The sequence below is a fragment of the Vipera ursinii genome (genome assembly GCF_947247035.1).
Source record: "Vipera ursinii genome assembly, chromosome: 3".
Classification (NCBI taxonomy): Eukaryota; Metazoa; Chordata; class Lepidosauria; order Squamata; family Viperidae; genus Vipera; species Vipera ursinii.
In genome coordinates, this window is record NC_139516.1 from 114,685,110 (window position 1) to 114,703,148 (window position 18,039).

The window sequence follows — 18,039 nt, forward strand, 5'->3', positions numbered from 1 at the left end:
TTGCAGAGCTCAAAAAATATTCTTTGGTCTTTTATCTTTTTGGCATGTGCTGTATATATGAGCTCTCCCCATAGATTTTCAACTATATTCAAATCTGGTTTCTGTGAAGACCATTTCCAAACCTTGATCTTTCTTTCTTACAAGACTTCATAGTTGATTTGAAAGTGCGTTTTAGATCTGTTCTATTTAAATTTGTCCCATGTAGAGGCTGTGTCAGCTTCTGTTCATTCTGAGAGTCAGTGGCACATACAAACTGACCTAAACTTTTTTCATATTCTGCACAAAGTTACTTCTTTGTTTCCAGAAAGGGCAAAAAGACAAATTTCTGGTGGAATGTACTTTTCAGTGTTTTCAGTGAAATTGTTCTCAGTATGTCATGTTTACTTTAAGATATGCACGTATATTTAAAAAACTGGAAATGTTTATGTTCAAGACATTGGTAGACATTTAAACATTTAAACATTTTCACGGTTAGTACTGTATAGGTATATTAACCTGGAAGACCTACTCTGATTAATATGGATTACTCTGTGCATATTTTCAGATTATTATTATTATTATTATTATTATTATTATTATTATTATTATTATTATTATTATTATTATTATTAATTTTATTTGTATACCGCCCTTTTCCCGAAGGACTCAGGGCGGTGAACAGGGCAATGCATGTTAAAAAACAAGAATACAAATATTAAAAGAAATTAAACAAGATGCCCAACAACAGCAGGTTTTGGTTATGATCTTTAAGTCCTTACATGGCATGGGTCCGGGATACCTCGAGGACCACCTGCTGCCGGCGTCAACTCCCCTCCGCCCTGTGCTTGCCCACAGAGAGGGCCTCCTCAGGGTGCCTCCGGTCAGGGAATGTTGACTGGTGGCCCCCAGGGGGAGGGCCTTCTCTGTGGGCGCTCCGGCGTTATGGAACCAACTGCCAGTTGAGCTCCGGATGGCATCGGACCTTCGCTCCTTCCGGCGCGGGCTGAAGACCCACTTATTTGAACTAGCTGGTCTGGCCTGATGGGGAATATTAGGGTTTTTTACTGTTTTTATTGTTATTGTATTTTAATTGGGCATTTGTTTAATTTCTTTTTAATTTTTGTATTGTTATTTATATATGCCCTGTTAACCGCCCTGAGTCCTTCGGGAGAAGGGCGGTATAGAAATTGAATTAATAATAATAATAATAATAATAATAATAATAATAATAATAATAATAAGAAGAAGAAGAAGAAGAAGAAGAAGAAGAAGAAGTAGTTAAAATACATTAAAAAACAGTAAAACCCAAGCCTATCACCCATCAGGCCAGGCCGGCTTGTTCAAACAGATAAGTCTTTAGATCGCGCCGGAAGGAGCGAAGGTCGGGCGCGATCTAAAGATCTGTCATCATAAAAGAGTGAAAAGCTTCCTTTTCTTATGTTCCTCCTGCTTTGTTCAAAGGGTATCAAACAATATGTGCATCATGTAAATACTAACACATAGGTTTCTGATTATGCAAATGATTCACACTAAGTATGTAATTGTAAGATCTGCATTATGGCATAATCACAATTTGTTATGAATGCTGCTGAACATAAGGAATTTTACACTAATATTAATTGGGACTAATTTGTCTGAAATCATTTCTCTTTAAAGCTTCTGTGCTACTATAAAATATATTCCAAGACACCTCGAGTTAGGTAATGGGATCAGAGAACAGTGCTCTAAAGCGTGATGCAGTGGAAGAACCTTCATTTGCACTACCTTCTGGAGTCAATATTTATTCAGCAATATTGCAGCATGACAAACTTGCTTCAGTGTTTGTTTACAGTAGAGAGAATGAAGACAATGTTAATAGAGCTGCCAAGGTATTTAAATATTTATTATTACTATTTGCATAGAAATGTCTGAAATCTCTTTTCAGTAGAAATTTCAAGGGCAGTTTATGGGGAAAAGACACGTGGCCTTTGAAATAGCAGCACAAAAAGTAAAGTTGAGCTTAATTCCTAGTGATTACTGATGTAGAACATAGAATGTGTCACTAGGTAAAGGTAAAAGTTTCCCCGCACATGTGTGCTAGTCGTTTCCGACTCTAGGGACCAGTGCTCATCTCCGTTTCAAAGCCGAAGAGCCAGCGCTTGTCCGAGGACGTCTCCGTGGTCATGTGGCTGGCATGACTAGATGCCAAAGGCGCACGGAACGCTGTGACCTTCCCAGCAGAGTGGTCCCTATTTTTCTACTTGCATTTTTACGTGCTTTCGAACTGCTAGGTTGGCAGAAGCTGGGACGAGTAACAGGCGCTCACTCTGTTCCGTGGCACTCGGGATTCGACCCGCCAAACTGCCGACCTTCTGATCGACAAACTCAGCGTCCTAACCCACTGAGCCACCACGTCCCTACATAGAGTATTATTCTGACAGAATTATGGTTAGATTCACAACATACTTGATCATTGTTGTTTTGTTATAATTTATTGAATATATTTATTGGGTTTGTAGAAACATTAAAATATAAACCATGTTTTACAAAACACAGTGACTATATTCTCACAAGTAATTAGCAATTATATTATGCTTAGCATTTTATGTTCTATTTACATTCAGAGGTAGGAATGGGAAGAAAATAATGGTTATCGTGTTTCCCCGAAAGTAAGATCTATCCTGAAAATAAGCCCTAGCTTGATTTTTGCGGGTGGGGCTAATATAAGCCCTACCCCAAAAATAAGCCCTAGTTTTTGGGCGAGGCGCACACCTAAAAATCAAGCTGGGTTGAGGGGGTGGAGCCGCCCCACAGGCCTCATACCCGCTTTCCAGGCCTCCCATGAGTCAACACCTGCCCCTCCTTGCCGGCCCACTTCTGTGGCATCCCCAGGCCTGCATTTTGCAGTCAGAAGCCTTTCTGGAAGGCCTCTGCAGCCGAGAACTGAGCTGTGGATTCAATTCGTAGCTCAATACTCGGCTGCATAGGCCTTCCGGAAAGACCTCTGACTGCGAAAGGCAGTCCGGAGCTCTATTCTCAGCTGCAGAATGAAGCTGCTCCTTTGGCAGCAGAAGAAGTGGGCCTTCTGGGCGGGGCTGTCGGTGCTGCCACGAGGTGAGTGGAAAAGACACCCCCTGTAAATAAGACCTGGTGACTCTTTTGGAGGCAGAAAAAAATAAGATTGGGTCTTATTTTTGGGGAAACACAGTAGATACCGTATATAAATATAAATAGAATAGAATAGATTAGAGCTGGAAGGGACCTTGGTGGTCTTCTAGTCCAGCCCCCTGCTCAAGCAAGACAACCTATTCCATTTCAGACAAGTGACTAGCCTCTTCTTAAAAATCTCCAGTGATGGAGCGCCCACGATTGAAGGAGGCAAGCTGTTCCACTGGTTAATTGTCCTCACTATCAGGAAGTTTCTCAGACACTGATAAATATTTGTAGAAACTGGCCATTTTACATAATATTGCTGACAGATCATCCAGCACTGATGACTTAATTTTGTGTGATATAATTAGAAAGTTTTATAACTACATAAATATCTGAGGATTTGACTTTTGTTTATGTATCACTGTGACTGATAAAAGTATTCTTGATTTGTAACTGTTTTAGATTGGTTGGCCGTTATTTAGTAAATTGATAAAATTATAAGCATTGCAGAAGAAATTATACACTTTCTTATGTTGCGGTAATATTTGCTTAATGACCGGTCGCATAACGACCATTCAAAGTTACAACAGACACCAGGCTCTCTCCCCTCCCCCCCCCACCATCAGGTACCCATCATTCGATTTCAAAATTTCAACAGCCATATCCGGTCATGGGATTGCATTTTGGGCATTTGGCTACTGGCTCACATTTATGGCCATTTGCAGCACCCTACAGTCACGTGACTGCAATTGTTGACATTTTTTGCCAGTTTTTGGCATTTACTTTCAGTTTCCACCAAAAAAAATGTCCATGGGATAAAATGGATTTGTTTAATGACTTAACAACTTAACACTTAACAACTGCCACAAAAAAGTTGGCAAAATTGGGTGTGGTCACATGATGACCCACTTAATGATCACAACAACTTATGACTGTAATTCTGGGCTCAATTATGGTTGAAGACTATCTGAATTTTATTAAATAAGTTCAGGCAGATTAGCTGTGAGTTTAAGCCCTTCCCCGAAACGTCTGTGGTTTAGAAATACGTTTTTAATTCAGTGAATGAAAAGAAATATACATGCTTTCATTTATATAAGAAATAGATATGGGCAAAAAATTTCAAGGCTGAAATGTTCTAACACCAGAATATTTTCCTCAGTTTTCAAGATGTGCTTTAATTTTATTGGAAGTATTCCACCTACAAATAGACCATTCTGACATCAGAACCCTTTAAATAAAATTGAACGGGATGTTTCAGTATTTGGACATTTTGGTCTCAAAATATTTTGCATATGTGGAGTTCTTAGTGCTCTCTGAGTGTTGTTTGCTTAAATATGTTTTATTAGGTAACTTGTTACCTCATAACTAGGTGACATCATCAGTTTTACATATCTATAGTAAGGGAAGGTGAAATTGTTGTTCAATTTGCATTACCTGTGGTCTTCAAAATAATTTTAAATATTTTCAGGTCAGGTGAGCTCAAAAAAGCTCTGCCAATTGTAATTTTATTAGTGCCTTTTCAATTACTCTAATCTCTTTTTAAGAAATAAATGCATGATCTGACTATAGGGTGTAATTTCTTGTAACGTTCTTAAATATAATTGGGAAAGTTTTAAGTACTCTTTGATTTTGTAAATATATGGATTGAGCATATGGAATTACTTTTAAGAAGAGTGAGTTAAAATTCTTATATATCTCAAATAGAGGCTATGACAAATTGCAAGAAGTAAATGTCAGAACTGTTGTATTTGGGGAATCCTAAAGGTTTTGATTTTGTGTCTGCATTTATATTATTTAGATTGTTAGTGAGTGATTTTGCAGACATTTTGCATACTGTATAGAGCATTTGCTGCTAGAGACTAAAACATTTCATAGAATTGTTTGTGAGATGTAAATCACCTATTAGATGTTATTTAAAAGTAGGATTTTGGAATACCAGGATTTTTTGTCTCATAGAATTTGAAACCAATACAGAGGTGGAAGTTCTGATTGCTAGAGAGCAAATTAGAATTAAGTTTGTCCAAATATTCTAACGAAATATTCAATTTGTTTAGCAACCATATGGAAAGGAAGTTGATAATATTTGTCTTCTTCTCCTTTCACTATTGGATATGAAGTGTGTGGATATAATAATACGTACGTCATACTGAGTGGTGTGTGTTTTTGTTTTTTGTTTTGTTTGCATTTTGAAAGCACTTGAAAACTTTACGCCACCCTTGCCTTCTGCGCTTCCTTTCATGTACTGTGGAAGTAGATGGAATTCACCTGGTTACAGAGCATGTGCAACCACTGGAAAAGGTCCTGGAGACTCTCTCTCCTTCAGAGTTATGTGCTGGAATCTACGATGTTTTGCAGGCTCTGGTGTTTCTTCATGATCGGGTGAGTGTGACGATTAAGCACTTTCCAATCAAAATAAAGACAGAGACATATGGAGATAGGCTTTGTTAATTCGTTACTTTAACACTATATTTCGTGTGTCTATCATATGTTAGGTGTTTCTTTTTGCTGCTTTAGTTTTTTTTTTAACATAATTTTGTGTCACCTAATGGAAAATAGATCACATTATGCTGTATTTTTACATATCTGCATTTTTTGGAAGCTAAAAGAATTTTTCACAGGCCTGATTTAGGGAATGTGCCCAGAGCACAGTTTTCATTCTGTTTCGTCTCTATTCTGGAACCATCCTTTGACCATCACTTTTGTTAGCCTGAGAACGTTGAGAAGAGACAAAGAAAACTCATGAGCTAATCACTTATCTACCAAGCTAACCAAGAGGGGAATTCAAAAATGATAATTCAAATATCATTCTACTCCTTAAAGCTGTCATAGTTTCCAGAATAAGAAAAATCCTTTCAATCTTATCCAAATAATAGAAAATTAATTGCCACTATCATATTTTAATTATATTTATGTGGTCTTTGAAAGAATAAGCAGTTGTTGTATTGCAGAAGAAGGAGCCATCTTGTTGTCAAGCATTCTAATTAAATTAAAAAGTCATTGTTGGGTTGTTGGAAGAATATGTCAGCATTACTACAACCAATCATTTTCAGTGTTGCTTTGACAATGGTTACAGGTTGCAGAGCAGGACAGGGCAGTGTAATGCTCACCTAAGCTAGGGGCTGGGAGACAGGTGAACAAGAATTTAGGATCGTATTTATATAAGGAGGGAATATCAAAGTGGGCTTTTTAAATAGGGATGATGAAATTGACTTAAAGGCTTGCTTATGGAGGTGGTTGTGTTCCTTCTGTAGTTTAATTAAATTGCAGACACTATTTTTTGTGCCCAGGAGGTCGCCCTTGGTGAAGTAAGAGTAAAAGAAACATAAATGTAAATTGCCTACTAGTCCAAGAATTGGGAAAAAAAGTCCACCTATACTTGTACAGAGTGAAAAAAGCAATGATTCCTCCCTCAAAACAAACCAATTTTATGAGGACAGGCAGCTCTGGAATAAATCTCAGAGTGAGATTTATTTATCCTTCCATTTTTTTTAAGCTACTATTTTATATCGGGCTTTTTATTTGATTTGTGGGCAAAATGTTTTCAAAATCAAATAAATTCATTTGGCTTATGCTTTGTTTCAAACCCAGAGGAAGCACAATTTTATAATGTTAATAATTTAAAAAGTCTTATTAGGCTTTACACTTTATTCTGGATTTTACATTAGATTTTGTTAAGGTGGGATAAAAAAAAGTTGGTGAAGAGAATAAGGAATAAGAAGCAATGCAGGAGATATTGGATAGGAATAACAGCATGAATTTGATTTGTGCCTGGAGACTGGAGATGAATTTCTTCTAATTAAGGTTTAAGGTTTAAGGTTTATTAAAATTATATGCCGCCCTTCTCCCTGAGGACTCAGGGCAGCTCACAACAATAAAAAGTTAAAAGATATAAATACAAAAATTAAAAGAGGATTAAACAATATAAGAAATAAGAACAATTTAAACCAATAAAAAAACCAAATTTAAAAACTATGATCAGTCCAGGCCCGCTTGTTGGAATAACCAGGTCTTTAGGTCACGGCGGAAGGACCGAAGGTCAGGGGCCATCCGCATCTCCGGGGGCAGTTCGTTCCAGAGGGTCGGTGCGCCCACAGAGAAGGCTCTTCCCCTGGGGGAAGCCAGCTGGCATTGCCTGGCCGACGGCACCCTGAGGAAGCACAATTTTATAATGTTAATAATTTCCATGACATACTTGGTCATGGAAATAATTATCTGGCCCTAGATGTCTTGTGTACTTAAAGTAAGTATAAGAAGTGGCAGAATAAATATAGGTACTCAGTGGAATAGGCAACTGAAAAGATAGAACTATGGATTTCAGTTCTTCGTATTTGGAGCTATATTTGAGCATAGTGTCCTTAATTATTTTCTTTAGTGGTTATTGATGAATAGTTTTTCCACTACTAAAGCAAGCAAATTCTAAGCAGCCTACCCTGTTGTTTTGTTTTGTCTAGATGTGTGTGAGTAATAAACTGAATAGCCTGACATAACACTCCTTACTTTCTAGTTCTCCAGTGGGATATAAAGTTCCTCTGTGGTTTTGACTGCTGTCCTCTGTTGTCTCAGGATATCTAATTAGTACTAACAAGACTTTTATATTTAACTATTCCCAGTCTTACTACGTATTTTTTTTTATCTTTTTAAAAACACCTACTAGGGAAACCTAACCCACAATAATATCTGCTTATCCTCTGTATTTGTGAGTGAGGATGGACATTGGAAATTAGGAGGCATGGAAACTGTCTGCAAGCAGAATGAAGCAACAGCAGAGGTAGAGTCAAACACCCTATTCTGTTGTCACATACAAGGGAACTACTTCCTGTTCCTTGAATGGTCTTCACTGTTGCATTCCACTCTCTTGAATAGTTTGGATATTTTTAGATTCCAACTTGCGTGAGTTTATTAGCCAGTCGTGTTGCCTTATTTCTTTTTTTCAGAGCTATTAGTAGGGTCCCCAAACTAACAACACTGAACAAGAAGACACGAAGCTAATGGATAAGGTTCAATGAACAATTATGTAGGGATATTGTTGCAACCTTGCAATGACATACATATATTTAGCTCTAATGAAGACACTACTTTGCTAAAGATGAAAGAATATGATCTCCTGTGGGCCCTTGATATAAAATAATTTAAAATTGGGATTCACTACAATGTTCTAATTGCTGTGGCATTTGAGGATTTGGCTTTCCCAGCTTTGACCAAATAAGAAAAGTGAAATTACACTATTCTCAATTAAGGTTGTAAGAATGATAACTGACTTCTGTTTTTGCGAAGTGTACAGTGAACAGAGATGGGACAGAATCTACTATTAACTTTCAGTAGTTATCAATATTTAATATTATCCAGTATACATCAGTTGCACTTCCTGTTACTCTGAGACAAATTACACCGTCTTTTAGGGTCAATGATTTTGCTCATTTCGCAATCTTATTACAGAAGTTTTGGGTTATATGCAACATAGCTTTAAATGATGCATTGGGATTTTGGAGTGTCAGATAATGCATCGACAGTAGAGGGGTAGAGAAATGCTGTTTGAATAAATATTTAGATGTGTGGTAAGGAAAGGACAAAGATAACATATATAGGTTTCTGTAGCTTGTCTTTGTGACACAAGTTCCTCTGCATTAATATGGCTTTCCATTGTTTCACCCATTGTAGTTTCTGCATAGTATTCAGGCAATACGAGAGAAGGCAGGAATTCCACCTGAAGAACAGGTAAATGTTATCATTGTTTATACAGAAGAACTCTGCTGAGACCAATCTAAAAGATAACTTGAAAAAATAGTTTCTGTTAATGTGGGTTTAATTGTACATCTATAGTAATCAAAGATAGGGACGCGGTGGCTCAGTGGGTTAGGACACTGAGATTGTCAATCAGAAGGTCGGCAGTTTGGCAGGTCGAATCCCGAGTGCCGCTTAACAGAGTTAGCGCCTGTTACTCATCCCAGCTTCTGCCAACCTAGCAGTTCGAAAGCACGTAAAAATGCAAGTAGAAAAATAGGGACCACTATGGTGGGAAGGTAACAGCGTTCCGTGCGCCTTTGGCGTCTAGTCATGCTGGCCACATGACCACGGAGACGTCCTCGGACAAACGCTGGCTCTTCGGCTTTGAAACAGAGATGAGCACCGGCCCCTAGAGTCAGAAACGACTAGCACGCATGTGTGGGGGAACCTTTACCTTTACCTTTTACTCACCCACTGCAAGGGTTTCTTCCCTGATGATGCCCTTGATTTCAGAACCAAAAAAGTTAATTGGTTAATGTATCTCTTACCAAGTGCCGTGACTCTGGCCTGAGTCTTATTGTAGGTCAAACAGCTCCTCCTAGATTATATGCTGTTTCTTCAATACTCTGTGCATATCTTTTTTTTATTTAAAATAAAGTCTCCCTTGTTTTGGTAATTTTTCTCTAATATGGTACTCTTTGTATTTAATAGAAAGATGTACATATTGTATATTTTTAAATATTTAAGGAAGTATGATATATTTAAAGATAATGTTTTGGAAATGGTTAGGGTCTTCCATATAATATTTTTATTCCCCAGTCTGTAGACTTCCAGCTTCTTCCTGAAGGTCATGGGCATTCCCGAGATGCCTACTCATTTGGTGTAATGGTTGAAAATCTGCTTACTTTTTTAAATGAAGAAGGTAAGAATTCTTGGAAATAGAATGTATTCCCTCAAGTGTAAATGCGCTCACAATTCAGAATGGATAAAAGGAAATACTCTCATATACAGTGCTTAGTGGAATTGTGGAACATGTTTCTGCTTGTGGCTTTTAATATTGGTTTTGTTGACCACCATCTCTAGAGCGGGGTAGGACAACTCACAATGGCCAAGTCAGCATGGATGGGTGGGTGCACTGGGTAGGCATGGATGAGTTGCTGCAATTGGATAAGCCTGGGTGAGTTGGTGCATATGAGTGGGCTTGAACGAGTTGGCACAGATGACTTGGTGCAAATGACTCGGAGCAGCCAAATGGGCACAGATGGGTGGGTATGGCTGGATCAGTGGGGAAAAAAATCACACTGACTAACTGGATATGGAGACAACTTGGTGCCCCACCAGCTCCTTACCTCCCTGAACTGACAGCAGCCAAGCATGCAGCTGGATGCAGGTTCACCCCATTCCAGCACCACAATTTCAAAGGGAGAGAAACCCATGAAGTCTCCCAGAGCCCACACTGGAGCCCAATGATGGTTGACCCACTGCTCTGAATACAAGTTCCCCGTTGCCCTCCTCCAGACTGGAGGCTGTGAAGATCTGTATGAGGACAAACCGGTTCCCCCTCAATCCTATCAAAAGGGAGGTTTTGGCCCACCTGCATCTCTAGAGCTGTCATGTTTTATATCTTCCCCAACGGGAGACAAAACCTCATCTTCCCCAAATCTTGCTATGTATCATTGTGGGAGTGAAGAACTGAGCTTTCTCCATCATTGCCCAGTGAAGGGGCAAATGAGGGGCATTGCCCTCCAAGGTCAGAAAACTCACTTTCTGCCTCTGCCATTCCCAACAGCTGTTGGGTTGAGGCCAAGTAGCTCCCCGGACACACACACACACATACACATACACACACACACACACACACACACACACAAAACTGGATCTCCTGTTTATTTGGAAGTTGCAGGGGGATGATGGAGAAAGCTCAGTATTTAAGGAATAAATCTTGCCAGGTGATATGCCTATCTCATATTTTGATTTGGTAACTTCTATAATTGAATGTGGGAATGCTGTAGACATATCTTTACTTCAGTTAGTATTTGACTGAATACACAGTGACATTCTGATTAGCATGCTAATTAGGTTTTGGCTAGATCACTGGACAATTAAATGAGAATAAAAGGGGTTGGTTTTTTCTTGTGGTTCCTGCCTGTTTCTTGGAAGAGGGGTTTCTCCTTGTGAGTATAACAAGGACTCATGTAGGCTGGGACAGAACACTTGGCCTCAACCCAACAGCTGTTGGGAATAGCAGAGGCAGGAAGTGAGTTTTTCTGACCTTGGAGGGCTTTGCGGGTCTCTTTCCCTTTGAGGTTGCAGTGCTGGAGTGGGATGAAATGACACCCAGTTCCATGCTTGGCTGCTGTCAATTCAGGGGGGCAAGGAGCTGGTGGGGTGCCAAGTTGTCCTCACCTTCAGTTGGCTGGTGTGACTTGTTCCACCCTGATCCGGCCATGCCTACCCAGTGCATCCACCTAGCCGTGCCCAATTGGCCACTCCGAGTCAACCTCACCGAGTAATCTGTGCTAACCCAACTGTGCCCACTCGTATGTGCCCACTCCACCCCACACCCAATTGGCCAATGTGTCCACCAGATCCTATCCACCCAGCCACACCCACCAGCCTGAGCCCACCTGGCCGCACCGAATCATCTGTGCTGACCCAGCACGCCCCCTTGTCTGCTGCGGCCTGGCCACACCCACTCATCTGCTTTGAGCTGGCCATTGTGAATCGTCCCGTTCTGCTCTAGAGAGCACAAGATTAGAAAGTTCCGATTTTAGTAAATAAAAACTCCATGTAAAATCTTAAGGACTCTCTCTGAAGGAACTGAGTTGTCCATTATTTGTGCCATGATATTTTTTTTTTCAGCAGGTAATTAAACACAGTAGGTTTCTGTACAAAATCCTGCACTTCACACAAACCTGGCAGCGAATAACTTCAGGGATTGTGTATTAGAATCATTAGAAGAGATTTTTTTAAAAATCAGTCTTATATGTCATTTAATATTAATCCAACGCAGCAGTGGTTTGAATATCCTGCTGTATAGATTGGATCAGCAATTGATATAAAAGTTGACAATTTTTAGTGAAGTTGCTTTTTGTCTTTAATTTTAAAATTTGGAATCTTCCTTCCTGATCCCAAACAGAATAATTCTGTTTTTTTTTACTTGTGGAGCAAATAAACTTATAAACTCTTCTGTGTATATGTGCATCTTTATTTATTTCCTCAGAATTTTCAAGTAGAAAAACCTGTTCTTCACTTCCATTCCCTTGAAATAATCTTCTGTTATATTTCATTGCCATTTCAGTACCTGTAACTTCATTTAGTTCATTTCCTTATAGCCACTATCAGGAAAAAAAAGAAGCTTTTCTGGAGAGTTAATATTTGCTTAAGGTGCAAAAGAATAAATCATTTTCATTTTTCAATGTGCTCTCTTGTTTTGACAGAACTTTTTGCTTTTAGTTTCAGAGAGAATTTATTATTAAACTTTATGTTTTAGTTTCAGAGGATGTACTTTCCAGCTTTCAGCATACATTGCACTCCACTTCACTCAATCCAGATCTAACATGCCGCTCCCCACTGTCCAACCTACTGTGTCATGAATTTTTTAGGTAACTATGTTACTGAAATCTAAACCAACTTGTCAAAGCTTTACTGAACGTGTTTTGTTTTCTAATTAAACATGGGTGATTAGAATAGAATAGAATAGAATAGAATACAATAGAATACAATAGAATACAATAGAATACAATAGAATACAATAGAATACAATAGAATAGGAGCTGGAAGGGACCTTGGAGGTCTTCTAGTCCAGCCCCCTTCTCAAGCAGGAGAACCTATACCATTTCAGACAAGTGACTGTCTAGTCTCTTCTTAAAAACCTCCAGTGATGGAGCCCCCATGATTTCTAAAGGCAAGCTGCTCCACTGGTTAATTATCCTCACTGTTAGGAAGTTTCTCCTTAATTCTAGATTGCTTTTTTCTTTGATCAGATTCCAACTGTTGTTTCTTGTCCTGCCCTCTGGTGCTTTGGAGAATAGTTTGACCCCCCTCTTCTTTGTGGCAGCCTCTCAAATACTGGAATACTGCTATCATGTCACCCCTATTTCTTCTTTTGTTTAGATTAGCCAAACCCAAGTCCTGCAGCTGTTCTTCATGTTTTATTCTCCAGGCCTTCGATTTTAGTGGCTCTTCTCTGATTTTTTTCCAAAATCTCAACATCTTTTTTGTAATATGGTGACCAAAATTGGTTTCAGTATTCCAGATGTGGTCTCACTAGGGTTTTATAAAGCAGCATTAATACTTTGTGTGATCTTGATTCTCTACCTTTGTTTGTACAACCCAGGATTGTATTAGCTTTTTTGGCAGCGGCTACACACTGCTGGCTCATAGTCAAGTGATCATCCACTAGGACTCTTAAGGTCCCTCTCACAGCGAGCCAGGTCTCGCCCAATCTGTACTTGTACCTTTGGTTTTTCCTGCCTAAATGTAAAACTTTGCTTTTCTCCACATTAAAGTTCATTTTGTAGGATAGGACCCATTGTTCAAGTTTGGATCCTGAGCTTGTCTTCTGGGGTGTTGGCTGTTCTTGCCAGTTTAGTGTCATCTGAAAATTTGATGAGTCGAATAATAACAAATAAATATATTCTTAGTTAATTTCTATTGTTCTTTTCATTAGAAACTAAATAATACTGCAACTGCAATTGCTTCAATCTTGGTGATATATTAGATATGAGCAATGATTTGAAAAGTTCTAATGTTTGCCATAATCTGCGGTCAATGCACAAGCAACACTGATAGACAAAATAAGCATTTATTAAAAGAATGATTAATATTGTTGTCTACATATTTTTCTACTGCATTCACCCAGTTTTTATAGCATAGTTTCTGATGTGAAGTAGTTAGTTTTGTTTTTTTTAACAACTAGCTTGTGCCAGAGCCTGATGCTGATTTAACATGAATTGTTCTAAGTTTGTGTTTTGGTATCATTACACTGTGGATCATGACTGCATCTTTCTGTTTGCAGATGAGTCATTTTTATGTGTGGATGTTATTCTGTTCTCTTTGTATGTCTTTGCTCAATAATAACCATTTAAACTTTTTCAGAAATGATTTCTTAGAAGTTGTGAGCTTTCTGAATAGTTTGACACTGAAATCTGAGGAGGAAAAAACAGAATTTTTCAAGTAAGAATAAATGTTGGCTGTTTTCTTACTTTTGTATATTACTTTCCAATGCATTTTATGAAGTTCTTTGTTGTTGTTTGATTGACTACAGTGATTATTGCTTGAGAAACTGAAAATAAAAATAACTGGGAAATGCTAAACATTTCATGTATAGTTCAGATAACCTCCTAAAAATTGGGAAGTACCATCAAATTACAAGAAGCTAATTCCTTTTTACCATTTGGTGCAAGTGGTCATCTTCTAAAATCTAGGGGGGAAAAATTCAAAGTGGCCGTTCTAAAGCTAATTATGATAGTAATTCATTGCTGTATTATATTCTGATAAATAGATCAGAAACTTGTGTCTGAATCAATAATATGTGTCATTCTTTTCTGCAGTACTTTACCTTTCCAGTGAAAAAGAATAACTTGAAACCTTTTACATTAGAATTGTGTATTCTGCTACTTACCTATGTTACTTGATATAGTTGAAATAATTAGCATTTTATTGGCATTTTCATAAAAATGTGCACACGAATGAACATATAGAATTTCATTAAAGTTATTTGAAAGTGGTGTCATTTTTCAAGACATAAAAATAATTTGCAAACGAATGATATAAAAGTTGTTTTATTTATTAGGAAGAGTATCCAGAAGCATATGTGGGTATGATAAATTAGGCTGCTAAACATTTCTTGGCTTCAAGATATATATTTTTTCCTGTGCCTTTGAATCAGTCTTGATGGCAAGATTTCAGAAGGGGTTTGCCATTGTTTACTTCTCAAGGCTAAGAGAGAGTGACTGGTCCAAGAGTGACTTCTCAAGGCTAAGAGAGAGTGACTTCATGCCTAAGGTGGGACCACAACTCTGGGACTCCCAGTTTCTATCCTGATGCCTTAACCATTTTGGGGACACCTTTATTCACTGAGGCCTGTTTGGATGTAATATGTGAAAGGATTTTTCTCATTATTTCTTTGTATATTATGGAATGCTCTCCATAGAAAAAAAAATGCTCTGCTTTCTTGGCTATTTGAAAGAGAGGTAAATTTAATCTTCAAAGTTGCTTTAATAGGGGAATTTCGATCTGCTGATATCAATTATCAAAAAAGAATGGCTGCATGAACATTCCCAGCCATTTTCCAGTTCCACTACAAAGAAATAATATTTTCTATGGAATGTACATAAAATAGGAAATGGCATCAGCTACCAATGCAAAAAGTACATGCTCAAAGTATATAGCTAGTTTTGCTTGAGACATTCAGGAAGATGACCTATTGATAAGGTGTTTGTAATCTACAAATGTTCTAGACCAAATTAGCACCCTCCGTGGGGTTGTGTATATGAATTTCCTTCTTCCGGGTGAGGTTCAAGGTTTTGGTAATGGTTTTCAAGGCCCTACATGGCATGGGTCCGGAGTACCTCGGGGACCACCTGCTGCCGGCGTCAACTTCCCTCCGCCCTGTGCGTTCCCACAGAGAGGGCCTCCTCAGGGTGCCACCGGTCAGAGAATGTCGGCTGGTGGCCCCCAGGGGGAGGGCCTTCTCTGTGGGCGCCCCGGCTTTATGGAATCAGCTGCCGGTTGAGCTCCGGATGGCACCTGACCTTCGCTACTTCCGACGCGGTCTGAAGACCTACCTATTTGAACAAGCCGGCCTGGCCTGATGGGGGATGTGCTGGGGTTTTTATTGGGGATTTTCATATTATTCTACTGTTTTTAGCTCGGGCTCTTATTTAATTCTTTTTTAATGTTTGTATTCTGTATTTTTTATGTGCCCTGTTCACCGCCCTGAGTCCTTCGGGAGAAGGGCGGTATACAAATATAATAAATGAAAATGAAATGAAATGAAATGGTCAGATATCATGAATTAGAGACTTCAAATCCATAGTTGTGCCTTCATGTGGAGAAGTAGACGTTGTGTCTTGTTATTTATTTTTTTTTTAATTGAAAAGTTTTAAAATACAATTTTCCTTTAAAAAAAAACCCCCTTCCCCCTCCCTCCTCCCCCCTACCTCCCCTCCTCCCTCCTCCCCCCCTACCTCCCCCCTCCCCCCCCTACTTCCCAGAGCTGAATACAAGGTATATATATATATAAAAAAAAGCAAACCTAAGCAACCATATACTAACAACTATAAATTCTAAAATCCATCACTCTCTAGCTTATATAGGATAAAACAAACCTTAACAATATTAAATATATGTATAAAAAAAACCTAGAATAAGAAAAGGACACTCTCTAGCTTATATAGAATGGAACAAACCTTAATAGTATTAAATATATATTAAAGACAAAAAAAAGGAAAAAGAAGAAAAAAAACCCCTTCTCAACCCTATACTTATCCTAAATAAACTCCATCCATTTTATCCATTCCATGATATAACATTCTTACAAATAATTTTCCAAATTAACCAAGGATCCCAAATCAAAAAACTTTAAAGTCAACTCTTCTGTAATCGGCCGTTCCTCTTCCAGTACCACAATCCAAAAAAGCTCACCCTTTCCACAGAACCACCAAATATAAAAATATATTGCGTCTACACCCAAATCTTTTCCCCCCTCCCCTACTTGACTACTTGACTATATCGTAAAAGTTCCATAGACTTCTGCAATTCCTGCTACTTTCTCTTCTTAGATCGTTTTGCAGCAGCACGCGTCACCCTCTGTTTTATAGATTCATCCGACGAGGTTGTATCTTGATCTCCTCCAACACCGTTGTCTTCTATCTGACCATCTTCGGTCTCTTGATGCACTCCTTCTCCAGATCCCTTTCCAGCTTCCAAAAGTGTTAATGGCGTTGCATTTAAAACATTATTGTAGAAATCACGCGCTTGCATCACAGTAACCAAACGGTACTTTTTACCTTCGTGCGTCACCATCAACCCCACTGGGATCTCCCATCTGAACCTTATATCTCGCTGCTTGAGCTCTTGCACAAGAAATGTAAAATCCTTCCTTCTCCTTAGAATCTTTGGAGGAATTTCTTTTAAAACCAAAACTTCTTGATTAGCAATCATAACTTTAGTATCATAAGCAGCTTGTATAACTTCATCTCTAGTTTCCCTTTTTGCAAAATATACCACCACATCTCTAGGCAACTTTCTCTGTCTGGCAATCCATGAATTCACACGAAACACTTTGTCCATGCCTCCTTTTATTTCAGATGCTGGCTGTTTCAACACTATTTCAAAAGCCTCAGAAACCAGCTGCTTTAGATCTTCCTTAGTATTCTCCTTTAAGCCTCTAATTCTAATGGCAAACTGCATCTGGAAATATTGAGCAAGACACAGTTCCCTTTCCATTTTATTTTCATTCTCCAATAGTTTTGCTTCTAATATAGCATTCTTTTGAGACAAGTCTTCTAGCTTTTCCTCCAATTCTTCCACACACCGAGCCACTTTAAACACTGAAGTCAAGATGTCTACCCTCATCGCTTTGAGCTTCTGTTCCATCCTCTCCTCCATTCTCTCCTCCAATTTCTCCAATTTCTCCTCCATCTGTGCAAATCTAATATTAATTGATTCCAAAATTACCTGGGTATGTTTTTCAAGAGCATCTTGTAAGTCCTTTGATGTCAATACATCAGGAGGATGCAGCGCCTGCAATAATGATTGTTGCACGGGAGAAGTTCCAGCACTCCGAAGAGTTTTAGGGGGTGGTTTAGCCGCCATCTTTTACCAAATATGACGCACTTTCACTTCAGATTTGTAATCCAAAAAAGTCCATCAAGCTGGAGAGTAAAACATAGTAATCCTCTTTACCATTTCCTCTTGTATCGCTCTGCCTGCTCCTTTAAATCATAGTCATTCCTTCAGGCAGGGGTGGTCGCAGACGGCTGGCTCTGCTCCAAGAAGTCAGGAGCAGAGGCGACGGCCAGCTGGGAGCAGCCCAGGCTACGGGGGAGTTCAATCCTTCAGCCGCCCAAGCCATAAGCTCAGGCGGCCCTGGAGAACTCTACCCCTACCTGGGAGCTCGCCCCCTCCTCTTCTCCCGAGGAGGGGGCTTCGGATTCGCCCGAACAGCTGATCGGCGCTGTTTCGGGCGAAAAAACA

The 18,039-nt window shown here is 39.0% G+C and overlaps 1 protein-coding gene across 2 annotated transcripts in view; it reads left to right on the forward strand.

Annotated features, from left to right (window-relative positions):
• SCYL3 (SCY1 like pseudokinase 3) overlaps positions 1 to 18,039 on the forward strand; it is a 33,567-nt gene that overhangs the window by 5,797 nt on the left and 9,731 nt on the right. For both annotated transcript variants that reach the window (XM_083357540.1, XM_083357541.1), the window contains exons 2-8: positions 1,636 to 1,847; positions 5,305 to 5,490; positions 7,766 to 7,879; positions 8,770 to 8,826; positions 9,655 to 9,757; positions 12,329 to 12,440; positions 13,936 to 14,013. In XM_083357540.1, the coding sequence (XP_083213666.1) occupies positions 1,683 to 1,847; positions 5,305 to 5,490; positions 7,766 to 7,879; positions 8,770 to 8,826; positions 9,655 to 9,757; positions 12,329 to 12,440; positions 13,936 to 14,013 (815 nt within the window). In that variant the 5' untranslated portion in view covers positions 1,636 to 1,682. The remainder of the gene's footprint in view (positions 1 to 1,635; positions 1,848 to 5,304; positions 5,491 to 7,765; positions 7,880 to 8,769; positions 8,827 to 9,654; positions 9,758 to 12,328; positions 12,441 to 13,935; positions 14,014 to 18,039) is intronic.